Source organism: Xenopus laevis, chromosome 2S, assembly GCF_017654675.1.
Source record: "Xenopus laevis strain J_2021 chromosome 2S, Xenopus_laevis_v10.1, whole genome shotgun sequence".
Lineage (NCBI taxonomy): Eukaryota > Metazoa > Chordata > Amphibia > Anura > Pipidae > Xenopus > Xenopus laevis.
Window position 1 is genome coordinate 94,240,407 of NC_054374.1, and position 18,145 is coordinate 94,258,551.

Below are 18,145 nucleotides of genomic sequence, written 5' to 3' on the forward strand. Positions count from 1 at the left end.
AGCCACGCAAACATTTAGAAAACTTTAGAAGTATGTGCATGGTGATCGCCTTTGATTAAAGCTATATAATTCCCACAAGACACAGGAATGTTCCTAATCTAGAAGTTACCAATTCCTTTATTTTATGGACAGTGTGTGCTTTGGTGACCCTGTCTCCACTGGACTTACCTCTCCTAAAGAAAAATAATGGTTTGTCTTAAAATAGTTGGTCTTTTCATCTTCTAGCAATGTTACACAAGGTAGCCATTTGGGTCTTAGTATCAGGCTACCATTGAACAATTCATCCCTTTTAATTTGAGCAATTGTATCCCTTTTCTTGGACAGGAGATACAAATCATACCCTCTTTTCACAAATGTATATATTATTCTTTCACTTTCCATGTAATTGGCCTTTTGGTAACCCTTTTTTAGTACCTATGTGTATTGGTCACAGCAGGGAACAGGGTTGTAACTAAGCAGAAGAAGCACATGCCTACGGTGCAAGTTTGGGGGATCGCTAGACACACATCTCTTCTATCTGGATTTCCTCACTTTAGGCTCCTGCAGGGTCAATTTTCACTGTGATGAGTGGGGGTCTGAGTTTATAATCACTTGGCTAACCACATCCCATTCAACACTCGGCGCGACTGCATCACATTGGCAGCTTGTTGCAGGCACACGTTCCTCTTGTCCCAGTACTGGTAGGGAATGTTAATACTCTATGTCCCCTAGACTTTCAAGCTTCTATTATACATCCAGCTGCACAAAACAAGTACCAGATAGACACAAACATTCACTGATATATATCCTTGAATATATCTTAAATAGTATTGCTGTAATTTACACTAAAATAATTAATTCAATAAATTCAAAAAACAAAGCTTATTTATTAATGACTATACAATACAGCTTAGACAGAATCTGAATTAGTTAACAAAAGGCTCAAAGAAAGTTAAAATGTTAGTATGTTGTTGGTAATTAGACAGTCATGCCTTGTACAATGAGTGACATTTTTCACATAATTAGAGGACAAAACTCCAGAGTGGTTTTGCATGACAAGTATTTCCATCTGAAATAAAATATGTGATTGGCACAGTCTATGCTCTGATGAGCTTTAACAAATCCCTAGAGATAAATTCTTCTAATATATCATTTAAGATGCATTTTTGTACATTTAAAAAGATCTATGTAGGAGTGAGAGTAAAAGTCTAGTTTCATTGTATTCATTTTCATGTAATTTAGACTGACTGCTGGATTAGCAAAATGATTTTCACTAAGAAATATGCAGGGATATAGCTAAGGAAATGTGTGATATGCTCATGTGTTAGATGTTAAATATTTAAAATCCCAGGTGTCACGGCGAGCTATTAATCTGTCCAAGTGTGAACATGGCCACCCATTTTGCAGGCAGAATTATACATATATATGTGAAATAAGCCAGTTTTATTCATAACGTAAACATTCACATTCTGTATGCAAGAGTGAACGGGGAGTGACTTAACCTCCCCTAACATGGGAGTGCGGCAGCTCCCCCCCGTTTGATGTATTTTTTACTTACCTCGTGTAGTTCTGTGGAAAAAACTTACCTCTCTTCCGATTGGTCAATTTTCAATCCCAAGCCTTCTGATTGGTCGATTCAAAAAAGGGGCGTGGCTTCACAGGAAAAGCCGCGAAGACCGGCTATAAAAGGACGAACCGGCGAACACTCTTCATTCTTCGCCGGCAGCCGACGTGAGAGGATCGTCTTGGAAATGGCTGAAGAGAATCCCGACGGCAGACTTCGCGACATCCTTCGATGGATCCAGGCGGAGGCGGGACATGAAGACATCCAGACGCTCCTTCAGCAGTGCCAGCTCGCATCATCGACGACGACAGCGGTGACATCACTTCCGACTGCAGAGCCTCCAGGATCGCCGTCAGAGGAAGCTGCGTCATCTTCAGGAGCCGCATCTGACGTCGCCATCCAGCGCACCCCAGCTTCACGCGGACCAGGAAAGAGGCGGATCGTCGCCGTCAAGAGGAACACCAGAGGGAAACAAGCGGCGAAGAAGAGAACCCAGATGACGTCAGCGGTCTCCGCCAAGAAGAGGATCGTCGCTGACCCGCCGCAGACAGGAGTTTGGCCGTCGGCTTCCCCCCCTTCATCGCGAGTGAGTTCCGCCGCTGTTGCAAGTGGTGGGCCGCTCCATCAAAAGAGCTTTAACACTTCAGGGCCCTTTCCTTCCACAGGGTCCGGGGGAGGTCCGGCAGCTGGCAGCTCCTATGAGGGGCACCAGGTCAGCAGGGGCCCCCAAAGCCGCCCAGAACCGGGGCCCTCCAGCTGTAACACTATAGGGCACCCGGTTCTGCCACCTGCCATCAGGGGTCATACATCACCATCTGTCACCCACAGCGCACCCCAGCCTGCTGGTTTTACCCCTCAGGAGGAGAGTCAACCCATCCAAGTGATTGGTAACTATGCTGCCACTGATGTCATAAAATCTTTGTTAGCTTTGTTAACCCCTGGTGCGGCGTCAACGCATACAAGCACAGGGGCTGTGTCTTCTCAAGTAGCTGAAACTGCTTTTAGAGATTCAATACTCTGTGATGCTACACCTTTGGGTTTGCACTTGCCACAGGCCATAAAGGAAAAAATCACAAAAGGGGAGTATATTGACATGCTCTCACTGTTGCCATCATCAAAGGAATTTTTAGGCAAGCAAGTTAAGCAGTCAGATCCTGAAATGGACAGACGCAGGCCTGTGGCAAGGACATTCACTAATTGGTTACAGGCATTTTGTATTTATTCAAATGTATTGTGTGAAAAACACCCACAATTAGGTCCAGGCCTATTTAAACACATTGACATTATTCTGGAAGCATATAAAGCCTATGGGGGTATTTCCTGGTTTTTGTATGATGATAGATTCAGACAGAAAATGTCCATTCAGAAGTCAATATCTTGGGGTTCAAAGGATATTGACCTTTGGATGGGAATGCTTATTCCCAAACAGCCATTAGTTCCATTACCGGGGAACAAGACTCCTGTGAAATACAATGCTTGCTGGGCATTCAATGAGTCAACTTGCCGCTTTCAGGCAAACTGTAGATATAAACATGAATGTGCTCATTGTGCTGGCAACCATCCTGCCTTTCGTTGCATCAAACGATTTGCTACAAAGCACAGTGGTAGGGACTCCAGTAAGTCAGATAACCCCAGTGAGGTTACCAGAAATGCGCCAATACCTAGAGCTATATCCAAAGCGCCAGATGGCCTGCCTCTTAGAGAAGGGTTTTGAAGTTGGCTTTTGGATACCATCAGCAGATCCTGTAACCCTCATATCATTTCCCAAGAATTTAAAATCAATTGAGCTAAACCCAAAAGTAGTTAAGGAAAAAATTGAGAAGGAGCTTAGATTGGGCAGAATTGATGGCCCGTTTGATGATCCTCCATTTGAGGATTTCAGAGTTTCGCCTTTAGGACTTGTACCGAAGAAGGAGCCAGGAAGCTATCGCTTAATTCACCATTTATCATATCCTTCGGGGGCATCTGTCAATGATGGAATTGGTCATGAATTATCTTCAGTTTCATATACGACTTTCGACCAGGCAATATCGATAATTCAAGAATTTGGTCAAGGTTCATTATTGGCTAAAAGTGACATTCAATCGGCTTTCAGGCTACTGCCCATACACCCTGACTGTTATAAGCTTTTAGGCTTTCATTATGAAGGCAGTTTCTATTTTGACAGATGCCTCCCAATAAGCTGTTCCCTTTCCTGCTTTTATTTTGAAGCCTTTGCATCCTTTTTGCAATGGGTAGTTCAATGGGAAACTGGTTCTAAGGGGGTTATTCATTATTTAGATGATTTCCTATTTGTCGGTCCTGCAGATTCTAGTTCATGTGGAATTTTGTTAAGTACTTTTACGTGGTTTGCTAGGAAATTTGCCATTCCACTAGCTGTTGAAAAAACAATACCCCCTACTACAACTTTAGAATTCCTTGGTATTCAGATAGATACTGTAAATCGTGAATTTCGCTTACCCGAAGGAAAAGTAGCTAAGCTGAGAAGCATTCTAAACGCAACTTTAAAATCTAAAAAGGTTAAATTAAAACACATACAATCCTTGATCGGACATCTGAATTTCGCTACACGGGTTATTCCTATTGGTCGGGTTTTTAACAGGAGACTTATTGCACTTACGTCTGGCCTAGATAATCCTAACTGGCACATAAGAATCCCTCAGGTGGTTAAAGATGACCTGATTGTTTGGCAGGAATTTCTAGAGAATTTCAATGGCATTTCTTATTGGCAAGGAGAATTGTTCGAGAATGCAGCTTTGAATCTGTATACAGACGCCGCGGCTTCAGCTGGGTTTGGTGCTATCTTTGGCACACATTGGATTGCGGATGCGTGGCCATCTTTCTGGGTAGAACTCAAGCTTACCAAAAATCTAGTGTTACTAGAATTTTTTCCACTGTTAGTTGTTTTGGAAGTGTGGGGCCCCCAATTGGCTAACAAACGTATTGTTTGGCACTGCGATAATATGGGTGTGGTGCAAGTTGTTAATAATCTATCTTCTAACTCCCCCCCAGTACTGAGATTACTTAGGCAGGCAGTATTCCGAGCTCTTAAATTTAACATTTTGATTCAAGCAAAGCATATCCCTGGTTGTACCAATGTTGTGGCTGACGCATTATCTCGATTTCAGTTCAACGAGCTCTGGGAAATCGCCAATTATTTGGACAAAGAAGGAACACCATGCCCCCAACATCTGTGGAATTTAGTATTGCCAGAATTTCAAAATGGTTAAGTATGTCATTGGCAGACAAAACCTGGCATGCTTACATCGCAAGCTGGAATGAGTGGATGAAGTTCAAAACAAGTTTTCCTAAAGAGCATTATCAAAGGGACAGTGACGTCTTATTGTCTTTTGTACTGGAGCAAGTTGAGGCTCAGTACTCTCTTTCAGCTATAACTAAAAAATTAGCAGGCATATCTTTCTTTTTAAAGGTTCAAGGTGAGGCTGACATAACTAAATCCTTTTTGGTTAAACAAATTCTTCGGGGTGTTGGTAGGATTACACGATCTGTAGACATTAGGAGACCCATCACATTATCATTGTTGAAAGATCTCGTTTCGGTCCTACCTCAAATATGCTATTCTCGGTTTGAAACAATGTTGTTTACGTTGTTATTTTCTGTGTCGTTCTTTGGTGCCCTTCGGGTAAGTGAGTCGGTCTCTCAGAGTAAAAGATCCCCAGGGGGTATTGGGAGTGAAGACATTCATCTGGTTGAGGGCAAATTAAAGATTATATTAAAAAAATCAAAAACGGATAAAGTAGGAAGAGGGACAACCATTTGGCTTGGTAATAGCACGGAACAGTCAATATGTCCAGTATTAGCTTTTAGACATTATCAGCAAGTCAGACCCTGCCTTCCTGGCCCTTTCTTTATACACAGTGATGGATCTTTCCTTACAAGATTTCAATTTGTGAAAATTCTCAAAGGAGCTGTCAGTAAGCTAGGTATACCACCTGACCATTATAACACACATTCTTTTCGCATTGGAGCTGCCACACAAGCCTCATTGATGGGTTTAGGAGAAGAGTTCATCAAAAGGCTTGGCAGATGGAACTCCTCTAGGTATCAACTTTATGTCAGACCTACCCTGGTTTAGTAAGTGTTACCTTTTTTCGTTACAGTTTCTCCTCCTTTGGTCTGGATTATTGGACACTCTTTCGTCCACAGAGCGAGAGCTAGAGCAGAACAACGAACCTACACAACTAATTTAGGCATTAAAGATGTTAGAATTGTCTGGATGGGCATTCGAGGCCTTAAATGGCCAGATTTATTACCAATAATTTTGCAAATGAAATCTCGTTGGGGTTTCCCAGCAATTATTCTGATCCATTTAGCTGGAAATGACATTGGAAAGGGTAGAAACATTGATTTAATTCGTAATATAAAAAGAGACCTTGCTCAGATCAGATTTATTTTTCCCAATACTGTGATAATTTGGTCTGAAGTTGTGCCCAGATTAGTCTGGCTTCAAGATGCAGGCTTTCACCCCCTTGAGAGATGCCGCAAAAAACTCAATTTTGCTATCTCAAAATTTTCCAAGACAGTTAATATTTTGGTTTATAGGCACTATGAGTTGGAGCAAGGTTTTGAAGGCCTGTATCGTGCGGACAGGGTACATTTGTCAGATATCGGTTTTGACATTCTGAACATGGGATTCCAAAGTGCAATTGAAAGAGCTTTACATGTGTGGGGAATGGCCAAGGCCAATGTAATGGTTTAATTGGCCTTGACGTGGAGGTATGCTCCTGGCTAGGTAAAAAAATTGGCGGGGCTTAAGGATATTTGTGGTCAAGCTTTAAGGCGGTCCGCTGCAGAGATCTGATGCAGAGGCTGGCTGGGAAGATATGTATGAACAGGTATTAGTATCATTAGCAATATTAATGTTCTGATTGATATGATATTTAATAAACAACAGCTGCGGCCATTCTCCACCATGCAAGTGTCCGTGTCTATGATTGGTTGTTGTAATTTGGGTTTTGTAAGCAAGTAATGCTGTCTGCAACTCCCATGAACGGGGAGTGACTTAACCTCCCCTAACATGGGAGTGCGGCAGCTCCCCCCCGTTTGATGTATTTTTACTTACCTCGTGTAGTTCTGTGGAAAAAACTTACCTCTCTTCCGATTGGTCAATTTTCAATCCCAAGCCTTCTGATTGGTCGATTCAAAAAAGGGGCGTGGCTTCACAGGAAAAGCCGCGAAGACCGGCTATAAAAGGACGAACCGGCGAACACTCTTCATTCTTCGCCGGCAGCCGACGTGAGAGGATCGTCTTGGAAATCCCACCCACCCACCCTGTTATGGTATATAATATATGAATGCATATATAATAAAAAAAAAAAAAAAAAAAAAAAAAAACAATATTGTCGCAGCAGTTAATTGTTGTTTATAGTGAAGTTTCATGTGGAGGTATGCTCCTGGCTAGGTAAAAAAATTGGCGGGGCTTAAGGATATTTGTGGTCAAGCTTTAAGGCGGTCCGCTGCAGAGATCTGATGCAGAGGCTGGCTGGGAAGATATGTATGAACAGGTATTAGTATCATTAGCAATATTAATGTTCTGATTGATATGATATTTAATAAACAACAGCTGCGGCCATTCTCCACCATGCAAGTGTCCGTGTCTATGATTGGTTGTTGTAATTTGGGTTTTGTAAGCAAGTAATGCTGTCTGCAACTCCCATGTAATGGAAGACTTAACAGGGGAATTCACCTTTAGAGACAGAAGTAAACCAAGAAACTTTGTGGTTGGTCTTTATTTGTGTGTATGGTTTGCATTATATTCTGTCCAGTCTGGGACTGTCTGGGACTGTCTGGTTGCTAACTGTGAAACTAGAGTTCATTTATTACTCATCTTTTTAATCAAGTGTCTGTTCATCTTCCAGTCTACAATTCTACAACAACAACAAATGGATTCTAGCTGCATATTGTTTTAGAAAAATAGGGATGAACTTTTAGGGGATCAGAGGATTCTTCTCCTAATTCACCACCTGCATTCCTTTCAGGCCAGCCAGCTCCTGTGCCATAGCCTCTGACTTTGACATTATCCAGTGTGGTTAAAGCAGGCAGCAGAGGGATCTGATTGGCTGGGAGGTGGTACAAGTGCTACTGATTGGCTGAAGCCACAGAGTATCTCTGGGAATGTAAGAAGACTAGCTTTGGTATCCAAGCTACATAGTGGGCCTCCAGAGGCTATAAAGCATCCCCTGCTGCATATAGTTTATATAAGTTTATGGAGGGGTCAGTGTGAGTGTGAGTGTGTGAGAGAGAGAGAGAGAGAGAGAGAGAGAGAGAGAGAGAGAGAGAGAGAGAGAGAGAGAGTTGGATTTCAATTGGAGGGGCTGAACTTGATGGATTTGTTTTCAACCAAACTATGGGTTACTTCAAGATATACAGGAGGTGACCAATGCACTTCAGAGCTACCTGTGAACCCCAGTCTGCAAGCCACTGTGTGCACCCAGTGAACCAATAAGGGGAAACTATTGGCAGAGCTATTGTGTGGCCCCTGTGTGATGACTAGTCTTGTGTGTGTACCTGCTACTGTACATGTGAGCAAATGATTTATCCAAGGAGAGATACTTTAGGGAATGTAGTACTAACTGCTAAGAGCTCTTCTGAGGTACATTATGGAACGAACTGAACTGTGCACGCATTAATCCTATGCATATACATTGCAGAACTGATTTCAAGGGCTGTGTTAGTGAGGCAGTCAGCCTGAATGTTATGAGTTAAACAGTGTCCCAAATGCAGGAGTGTCTCATTGCCTACATGCATTTACTTTTCCTGTTAATATAAAGATTATTACTAATGCCAAACTTTGTGTGTTTCATTATCTAATGCAGGGATACACAACCAAGGCAAGTTTTGGTTGGATAAAAAACATGTGTACTACCAAACAGAACCTTCAGTAGGCTGCCTATCCACATAGGGCCTACCAAATAGCCAATCACAGATTTTATTTGACATCCCCAGAGACTTTTCTTCTGCTTGTTCCCAACTTTTTTTTACATTTGAATTTGGCTGACAGTTAATACAAGTTGGGGAAGTGTGATCTAATAGTATATCCTGAGGTGAATCCCTTAGTACCCACTACATGGAGACATTGTGCTGTAAAATCTATTTTCCCAGTCCAGGTTTGTCTGATCCCCAGGTAAGCACACCCAGGGTGTTAAGTGCGATCATATACTAAGGAAGTTTGCCAAGAAAGGTTTACACACTGAATAAATAATTTTTGCATATTCAGATTTGAGATAAGTAAAAAAAAAAAAAAAAAGTGAACAAAAACCTAAACATTCAGCTGAAACTCCACAAAATTGCTAGGATCAGCTGGATTCTGGATGTGGTGCATCCCTAATAAAGTGTTTAATGGTAAACACCTTAAAATATATAAAGCTAGACAAATGGTACCTTCACCACTGAGCTTACTGTGCCAACCCAACCAGACAACAGTCAATGACAGTAACAGTTCATACCTCTTAAACTGCATCCTGTACCTCAACATTTTTTTCATTTTCTTGATCAGCCTACTCCCTAGCGCCTAAAGGCAAGCACCTGCTCAGAGCTGTAGCGAAGCTAAGTTTAGGACTCATCATAACATATCAAAACATTGGTTGAAACTGAGATGACATCTGTCAAATAAATCTAATCTTTAACCAGAATAATTAAGGAAACACATTTGAACCATTTGTGATATGTTAGATAAAACACAAAACAAATTCTGCAGCATAAAGACTTTGAAAATATACATTTTGCATGGCGATTAGTACTGGTTGCATTTCATAGTGTTGCACAGCATGAACAGATTATTATTCCTCTATTTTCAGGTGCATTCATACCAGTCTCTGGATCAACATGGACCTACGGGTGTTAATATGATTAACAGTGCATTTCTCACCTGTTAAAATATATCTAGTAAATCTTTTAAAACTAAATCTGAAGCACAACTGCTACAGTAAATATTTCACAACTTACAGTTCTAATTGTACAACATTTGCACCTTTATGTGAAAACTTAATATTCTCTATAGGGATGTCGCGGACTGTTCGCCTGCGAACTAATTCGCGCGAACATCGACTGTTCGCGTCCGCCGAATGTTCGCGAACGTCGCGCGACGTTCGCCAATTTGGGTTCGCCTTAGCTGGCGCTTATTTTTGACCTCTCACCCCAGACCAGCAGATACATGGCAGCCAATCAGGAAGCTCTCCCTCCTGGACCACCCCTACACCCCCTGGACCACTCTCCTTCCATATATAAACTGAAGCCCTGCAGCATTTTTTCATTCTGCCTGTGTGTGCTTGGAAGAGCTAGTGTAGGGAGAGAGCTGGTTAGTGATTTGAGGAACAGTTGATAGTAACTTTGCTGGCTAGTAATCTACTTGATACTGCTCTGTATTGTAGGGACAGAACTCTGCAGGGATTTGAGGGACATTTTAGGTTAGGTAGCTTTGCTGGCTAGTAATCTACCTTCTACTGCAGTGCTCTGTATGTAGCTGCTGTGGGCAGCTGTCCTGCTGCTGATCTCTCATCTGCTGACTGCTGCCTGTAACCCAATAGTCCTTGTAAGGACTGCTTTTATTTTCTTTTTTGTTTTTTTACTTTGCTACTATAAGAGCCCAGTGCTATTAGTCTAGCTGTGTTGGGGAGTGGGACTGGTGTGCTGCTCCTCCTAGTAGTTCACCACTACCAGCACCAACCAGAGTCAAAATTGTTACAAAGTATCTTATTTGCACCTGTTAGCTGTTCTGAGCTCTTTGCCAAAAGCTAATTAAGTTAGCTGTTCAGTTCAGAGAAAAGAGGGACTTTCCAGTACAAAAGAGGGACAGGGGGTTGAGTGGTCAAAAGAGGGACAGTTGGGAGGTATGCAAGTGCCACCTAGCTGTGTGAGCTTTTTCACATTCTGTCTAAATAACAATAATTAGTGATGGGCGAATTTGCGCCGTTTCGCTTCGCCGAAAAATTCGCGAATTTCGCGCGAAATTCGCGAAACGGCGAAAAATTCGCGAAACGGCGCCGGCGCCCGTTTTTGACGCCGGCGTCCGTTTTTCGAAAAAAAAATTTTGACGCCGGCGAATTTTTTCCGCGAATTTTCGCGGGAGTTTCGCGAATTTATTCGCTGGCGGCGAATCGCGCAAATTCGCCGCGAATTCGCGCCTGGCGAATAAATTCGCCCATCACTAACAATAATAATTCTGTGTCCGTAAACATCACCTGAGTGATACAGCAGCAATAATATATTGTAATATATAATATCCGTATCCACTACTGTATACGTTGCCCTTGCAGGCATTGTTTGCCCAGTCTTTAACCAAGTGCCACCTCGCTGTGTGAGCTTTTTCACATTCCGTGTCCAGAAACATCACCTGAGTGACGTAGTGTGATTTCTGCCCTTTACAGCACAAAACGCAGCGCTGTGTCAACAATGTATTTTTCAGATACATTTTTGCCCTTGATCCCCCTCTGGCATGCCACTGTCCAGGTCGTTGCACCCTTTAAACAACTTTAAAATCATTTTTCTGGCCAGAAATGTCTTTTCTAGCTTTTAAAATTCGCCTTCCAATTGAAGTCTATGGGGTTCGCGACGTTCGCGAACCGTTCGCATTTTTGACGCAAGTTCGCGAATATGTTCGCGAACATTTTTTCCGCCGTTCGCTACATCCCTAATTCTCTAAAGTAACAAAAAAACTGATTGTTTTGGAACACCAGATTTTAAAAGGTAATACATTCAGTCGTGTAACTAGCCACCTGTGGGCCTGGGTGCCACCTGAATACTAGGACCAAATATTTAAGCAAAATTCCTGCTGATGTAAAATGGGAGAAAACACTGGAAAAACTTTCCAAACATTGATTGGTTGAGAGCAATGTCTACAACAAGGACCTATTATATAAAGATATTGTATAACCAGAGAAGAGACACATAGGTGGCTTTATAATGCTCCAAGTAGAACATTTTCCGGAAGGACACAAACAGTTGCACTGGCTGAAAGAAATTGAATATTCAATGCCCAGAAAAGTTAAAAGAATTGAAAATCAGAAGAGACTATTGGGAAGTAAGTCAGGAAAAAATAAAATGAAAGGTAAAGAGCAGTGAATAGCCACCGCTTTTTAATAAAAGTTTATCATTTATCTAGAAAATACTTTATTGTTGATTTATTTTATTGTTTATTGCTCTAGCACACTCGTGTTCAAATGGTGGAGACAACTCAAAATGCATTATAATAAAAAATATTTTTAAAGGAGACGGAAAGGCTAAAATTAATCAAGCTTTATCAGAAAGGTCTATATAAATACACCCGTTAACCCTCAAAGTAATGCTGCTCTGAGTCCTCTGTCAAAAGAAACATAGCATTTCTTTCCTTCTATTGTGTACACATGGGCTTCTGCATCAGACTTCCTGTTTTTAGCTTAAACCTCAAGGGCAGGGCTTGAGCATGCTCAGTTTGCTCCTCTCCCCCTCCCTCCTCCCATCCCTGCTGTAATCTGAGCTCAGAGCTGTAAGTGATGTCATACCAAGTTTATATTGCAGCTTCTATCCTAAACAAAAAGAGACAATGTCTAGAGCTGTTTACTCAGGTATGGTAAAGCATTCTGCAGAATAAATATAGCGTTCTATCTTCCATTATTGTGGCTAATCTGTTGGCAATAAACTGACTTGGAGCTTTCCTTCTCCTTTAATGTTCTGATTTTTGAGCTGTATTGAGGTTTGATTATGGCATCGGTTTGTAGAATAGACCTCTAACATTACATCCAGAAAAGTACCTATATTTACACACTAGATGCCTTTACCCCTACCTTTTTTTGAATCTATCAGTTTGTATTTTATACGTTTATATCACTTATTTTTTAAAATTACTCTTTAGAGGGGTTTATTTGGGTCTTTTTACCTGAAATACTGTGGAATATTATGGTTTGTAACCTTTTGATATTGCCACTTTAACACGTGATTGGGGTTGAACACCTGTTCATTGTGTTGGGTATCTACGAAAATGAAAGGAGCAGCAATTGCACTATTTAATTAGTTAGAAATATTATACAAGCACAAATTGAACTCTGGACCTAATAAAGGCAGATATAATGTGCTGAGCACCATTGCACCCTTAGAACTGCACACTGCTTTTAGTTCCTCAAATGTCAGTGTTTTGTTTTTACAGATTCAGTCAGTTGTACTACTTCTGAGCCAATCATTGCACCACAGTTAAGAGTGAGTTAATAGCTGGTACCATGCCTCTTTTTTGGGTGTGAGGTTCTTTCTACTTCTTTTTGTATTACTGTGGTAGATTTAACTGGAAAAAGAAGGTGTGACCAACTTAGGAGGCACACTTTAGAAGACCTTAAAAAGGCTATTTAACCCTTTCCCTGCCAGCCGTTTTGTCCTAGATGCGAACATCTACTGCCAAGCAGTTTTTAGATATTTTGCACTCTTTCACTTTAAGGGCCTTTCCTGGGGTGGTCTTTTAGTTAACCCAGGAAAACAATATATTGTTTTTTTCAGGACAACCTGAACTTTCACAATATGCAAGAATTTTGGTGTAATTCTACTTCTCTAAAAAAATATTGGATTCTAAGTGTCAAATAAAATGAAAAAAATCATGTTGCACGAAGAACAATCACATATATCAGAAACATCATTCATTTTACGTACGAGAACACAGCTGATTTAGAAAGGTCTATGTCTCCTGAACGCGACAATACCAAATATATATAGTTTTATGGAGATTTCTCACTTGTATAGCTCAAAATCTACAAGCAGTACACAACCAAATTTCCAAAGCAACACTCCCCAAACGGCATACTTTTGATTTCAAGGCCAAACATTCCACTAACAGTAGGTTTACCCAAGAAAACTACCCATTACTAGAAAGAACAGATTCTGGTGAATCAAAAATGGGTAGAAATATCTTTGTACTCCAAACCACCAAGTTGCAATTGTTTCCTAAAGTTATAGTGTTTTATAGAAATTGGTGAATTTTTTGAAAAATGACCTCAAAGCTTCCACTCTACAGCAACATATCTCCCACACATCATTAGGTATCAATGTAAAACACCCCAAATATAAAATCCTGGGTCCACTGAACAGTTTGATGCCCAATATGAATAGATGTACCCAAGCACGTGGCATAGGAGGCCCCAAAAGGAAGACCCCCCGTTTGTTCTGTAATTTCAGATACTGCAAAATCAACACATTTACATCGTTTTGGGGGGCGGCAAAGGTAGAAAACAGTACGTTCACCCCAGAAAACCATATATTTTCGGAAAGTACACATTCCCCTGAATCTAAATTGGGTATGCATGTCTTTCTACGCCAAAGTACCAAGCCGCAAATCATTCCTAAATTTGGTGATTTTGGGGACATTTCCAAAAATGACTTCAAAATTTCGACCCTGCAGCATCGTATTACCCACATACTTTTAGGTATCAAGACAAATCACCCCAAATATGAAAGCCTGGGGTCCTCTGAACAGTTTGATGCCCAATATGTATAGGTGTACCCAAGCACGTGGCGTATAGGGGCCCCAAAACGAAGACCCCCATATGGTCTGTCATTTCAGGTACTGCAAAATCAACACATTTACATTGTTTTGAGGGGGGCAAATGTAGAAAAAAGTAAGTTCACCCCAGAAAACCATATATTTTCGGAAAGTACACATTCCCACGGATCTAAATTGGGTATGCATGTCTTTGTACTCCAAAGTACCAAGCCGCAAACCATTCCTAAATTTGGTGATTTTGGGGACATTTCCAAAAATGACTTCAAAATTTCGACCCTGCAGCATCGTATTACCCACATACTTTTAGGTATCAAGACAAATCACCCCAAATATGAAAGCCTGGGGTCCTCTGAACAGTTTGATGCCCAATATGTATAGGTGTACCCAAGCATGTGGCATATAGGGGCCCTAAAAGGAAGACCCCCATATAGTCTGACATTTCAGGTACTGCAAAATCAACACATTTACATTGTTTTGGGGGGGCAAAAGTAGAAAACAGTAAGTTCACCCCAGAAAACCATATATTTTCGGAAAGTACACATTCCCACGAATTCAAATTGGGTATGCATGTCTTTCTACGCCAAAGTACCAAGCCGCAAATCATTCCTAAATTTGGTGATTTTGGTGACATTTCCAAAAATCACCTCAAAATATCTACCCTGCAGCATCGTATTACCCACATACTTTTAGGTATCAAGAGAAATCACCCCAAATATGAAAGCCTAGGGTCCTCTGAACAGTTTGATGCCCAATATGTATAGGTGTACCCAAGCACGTGGCATACAGGGGCCCCAAAAGGAAGACCCCCATATAGTCTGTCATTTCAGGTACTGCAAAATCAACACATTTACATCGTTAGGGGGGGGGCAAAAGTAGAAAACAGTAAGTTCACCCCAGAAAACCATATATTTTCGGAAAGTACACATTCCAACGAATCCAAATTGGGTATGCATGTCTTTCTACGCCAAAGTACCAAGCCGCAAACCATTCCTAAATTTGGTGCTTTAGGTGACATTTCCAAAAATCACCTCAAAATATCTACCCTGCAGCATCGTATTACCCACATACTTTTAGGTATCAAGACAAATCACCCCAAATATGAAAGCCTAGGGTCCTCTGAACAGTTTGATGCCCGATATGTATAGGTGTACCCAAGCACGTGGCATACAGGGGCCCCAAAAGGAAGACCCCCATATAGTCTGTCATTTCAGGTACTGCAAAATCAACACATTTACATCGATTTGGGGGGGGCAAAAGTAGAAAACAGTAAGTTCACCCCAGAAAACCATATATTTTCGGAAAGTACACATTCCAACGAATCCAAATTGGGTATGCATGTCTTTCTACGCCAAAGTACCAAGCCGCAAATCATTCCTAAATTTGGTGATTTAGGTGACATTTCCAAAAATCACCTCAAAATATCTACCCTGCAGCATCTTATTACACACATACTTTTAGGTATCAAGACAAATCACCCCAAATATGAAAGCCTAGGGTCCTCTGAACAGTTTGATGCCCAATATGTATAGGTGCACCCAAGCATGTGGCATATAGGGGCCCTAAAATGAAGACCCCCATATAGTCTGTCATTTCAGGTACTGCAAAATCAACACATTTACATCGATTTGGGGGGGGCAAAAGTAGAAAACAGTAAGTTCACCCCAGAAAACCATATATTTTCGGAAAGTACACATTCCAACGAATCCAAATTGGGTATGCATGTCTTTCTACGCCAAAGTACCAAGCCGCAAATCATTCCTAAATTTGGTGATTTAGGTGACATTTCCAAAAATCACCTCAAAATATCTACCCTGCAGCATCGTATTACACACATACTTTTAGGTATCAAGACAAATCACCCCAAATATGAAAGCCTAGGGTCCTCTGAACAGTTTGATGCCCAATATGTATAGGTGTACCCAAGCATGTGGCATATAGGGGCCCTAAAATGAAGACCCCCATATAGTCTGTCATTTCAGGTACTGCAAAATCAACACATTTACATCGATTTGGGGGGGGCAAAAGTAGAAAACAGTAAGTTCACCCCAGAAAACCATATATTTTCGGAAAGTACACATTCCAACGAATCCAAATTGGGTATGCATGTCTTTCTACGCCAAAGTACCAAGCCGCAAATCATTCCTAAATTTGGTGATTTAGGTGACATTTCCAAAAATCACCTCAAAATATCTACTCTGCAGCATCGTATTACCCACATACTTTTAGGTATCAAGAGAAATCATCCCAAATATGAAAGCCTAGGGTCCTCTGAACAGTTTGATGCCCAATATGTATAGGTGTACCCAAGCACGTGGCATATAGGGGCCCTAAAAGGAAGACCCCCCCTTGTATGTTCTGTCATTTCAGGTACTGCAAAATCAACACATTTACATCGTTTTGGGGGGGGCAAAGGTAGCAAAAAGTAAGTTCACCCCAGAAAACCATATATTTTCGGAAAGTACACATTCCCACGAATCTAAATTGGGTATGCATGTCTTTCTACTACAAAGTACCAAGCCGCAAACCATTCCTAAATTTGGTGATTTTGGGGACATTTCCAAAAATGACTTCAAAATTTCGACCCTGCAGCATCGTATTACCCACATACTTTTAGGTATCAAGACAAATCACCCCAAATATGAAAGCCTGGGGTCCTCTGAACAGTTTGATGCCCAATATGTATAGGTGTACCCAAGCACGTGGCGTATAGGGGCCCCAAAACGAAGACCCCCATATGGTCTGTCATTTCAGGTACTGCAAAATCAACACATTTACATTGTTTTGAGGGGGGCAAATGTAGAAAAAAGTAAGTTCACCCCAGAAAACCATATATTTTCGGAAAGTACACATTCCCACGGATCTAAATTGGGTATGCATGTCTTTGTACTCCAAAGTACCAAGCCGCAAACCATTCCTAAATTTGGTGATTTTGGGGACATTTCCAAAAATGACTTCAAAATTTCGACCCTGCAGCATCGTATTACCCACATACTTTTAGGTATCAAGACAAATCACCCCAAATATGAAAGCCTGGGGTCCTCTGAACAGTTTGATGCCCAATATGTATAGGTGTACCCAAGCACGTGGCGTATAGGGGCCCCAAAACGAAGACCCCCATATGGTCTGTCATTTCAGGTACTGCAAAATCAACACATTTACATTGTTTTGAGGGGGGAAAATGTAGAAAAAAGTAAGTTCACCCCAGAAAACCATATATTTTCGGAAAGTACACATTCCCACGGATCTAAATTGGGTATGCATGTCTTTGTACTCCAAAGTACCAAGCCGCAAACCATTCCTAAATTTGGTGATTTTGGGGACATTTCCAAAAATGACTTCAAAATTTCGACCCTGCAGCATTGTATTACCCACATACTTTTAGGTATCAAGACAAATCACCCCAAATATGAAAGCCTGGGGTCCTCTGAACAGTTTGATGCCCAATATGTATAGGTGTACCCAAGCACGTGGCGTATAGGGGCCCCAAAACAAAGACCCCCATATGGTCTGTCATTTCAGGTACTGCAAAATCAACACATTTACATTGTTTTGGGGGGGGCAAAGGTAGAAAAAAGTGCGTTCACCCCATAAAACCATATATTTTTGGAAAGTACACATTCCTGCGAATCCAAATTGGGTATGCATGTCTTTGTACTCCAAAGTACCAAGTCGCAAGCCTTTCCTAAATTTGGCGATAAAAGCAACTGTTTTTACATTTCTGAAAATCGCCTAAAAATATTGCAATTGGCCGCATTTATCTCACCCAATTTCTTACATACAATTGTAAAACACCATAAATATTGATGCCAAGGGTCTACTGAACAGTTTGATGCCCAATATGCATAGATATACCAAGGCAGCTGGCATGTGCGGACCCCAAATAAAAATAGTGAATATGAGTTTTCTCCGCTGCCCATTCGCCTTCTGTGAACATAGACCCTTGACTTCATATTATTTGCCTCAAGACCCTCCTAACAGCAATGACCCCCCAAAACCATACATTTTTGGAAAGTACACATTCTGCCGATTCCAACAAAGATAACGACGTCTTTCTACACGAAACTACCAAACTGCAAAGCTTTTCTAAACATATAGGTTTTTACAACATTTCTGAAAATCGCCTA

General features: G+C 41.2%; 1 protein-coding gene across 2 annotated transcripts; it reads left to right on the forward strand.

Moving 5' to 3' along the window:
- Window positions 1–1,465: 1,465 nt before the first annotated feature.
- Window positions 1,466–7,146, forward strand: LOC121400636. 2 transcript variants are annotated; one of them, XR_005965870.1, is made up of 3 exons: window positions 1,466–2,430; window positions 4,672–6,280; window positions 6,950–7,146. XR_005965870.1 is itself a non-coding variant. In XM_041584130.1 (2 exons), exons 1-2 carry the CDS (start codon window positions 1,521–1,523, stop codon window positions 5,637–5,639), a joined length of 1,878 nt encoding a protein of 625 aa, XP_041440064.1. In that variant the 5' UTR covers window positions 1,466–1,520; the 3' UTR covers window positions 5,640–6,477. The 2 variants fall into 2 exon arrangements, 1 of the variants encoding a protein (XP_041440064.1); XM_041584130.1 differs by lacking the exon at window positions 6,950–7,146 and having other exon boundaries at window positions 4,672–6,477.
- The last annotated feature ends 10,999 nt before the right edge of the window (window positions 7,147–18,145 follow it).

Coding starts and splice junctions, on each gene's coding strand:
- LOC121400636 (XM_041584130.1), top strand. CDS start 1,521: ATGTATTTTTTACTTACCTCGTGTAGTTCTGTGGAAAAAACTTACCTC. Junction 2,431..4,671: donor TCAACCCATCCAAGTGATTG/GTAACTATGCTG, acceptor TCTCGATTTCAG/TTCAACGAGCTCTGGGAAAT.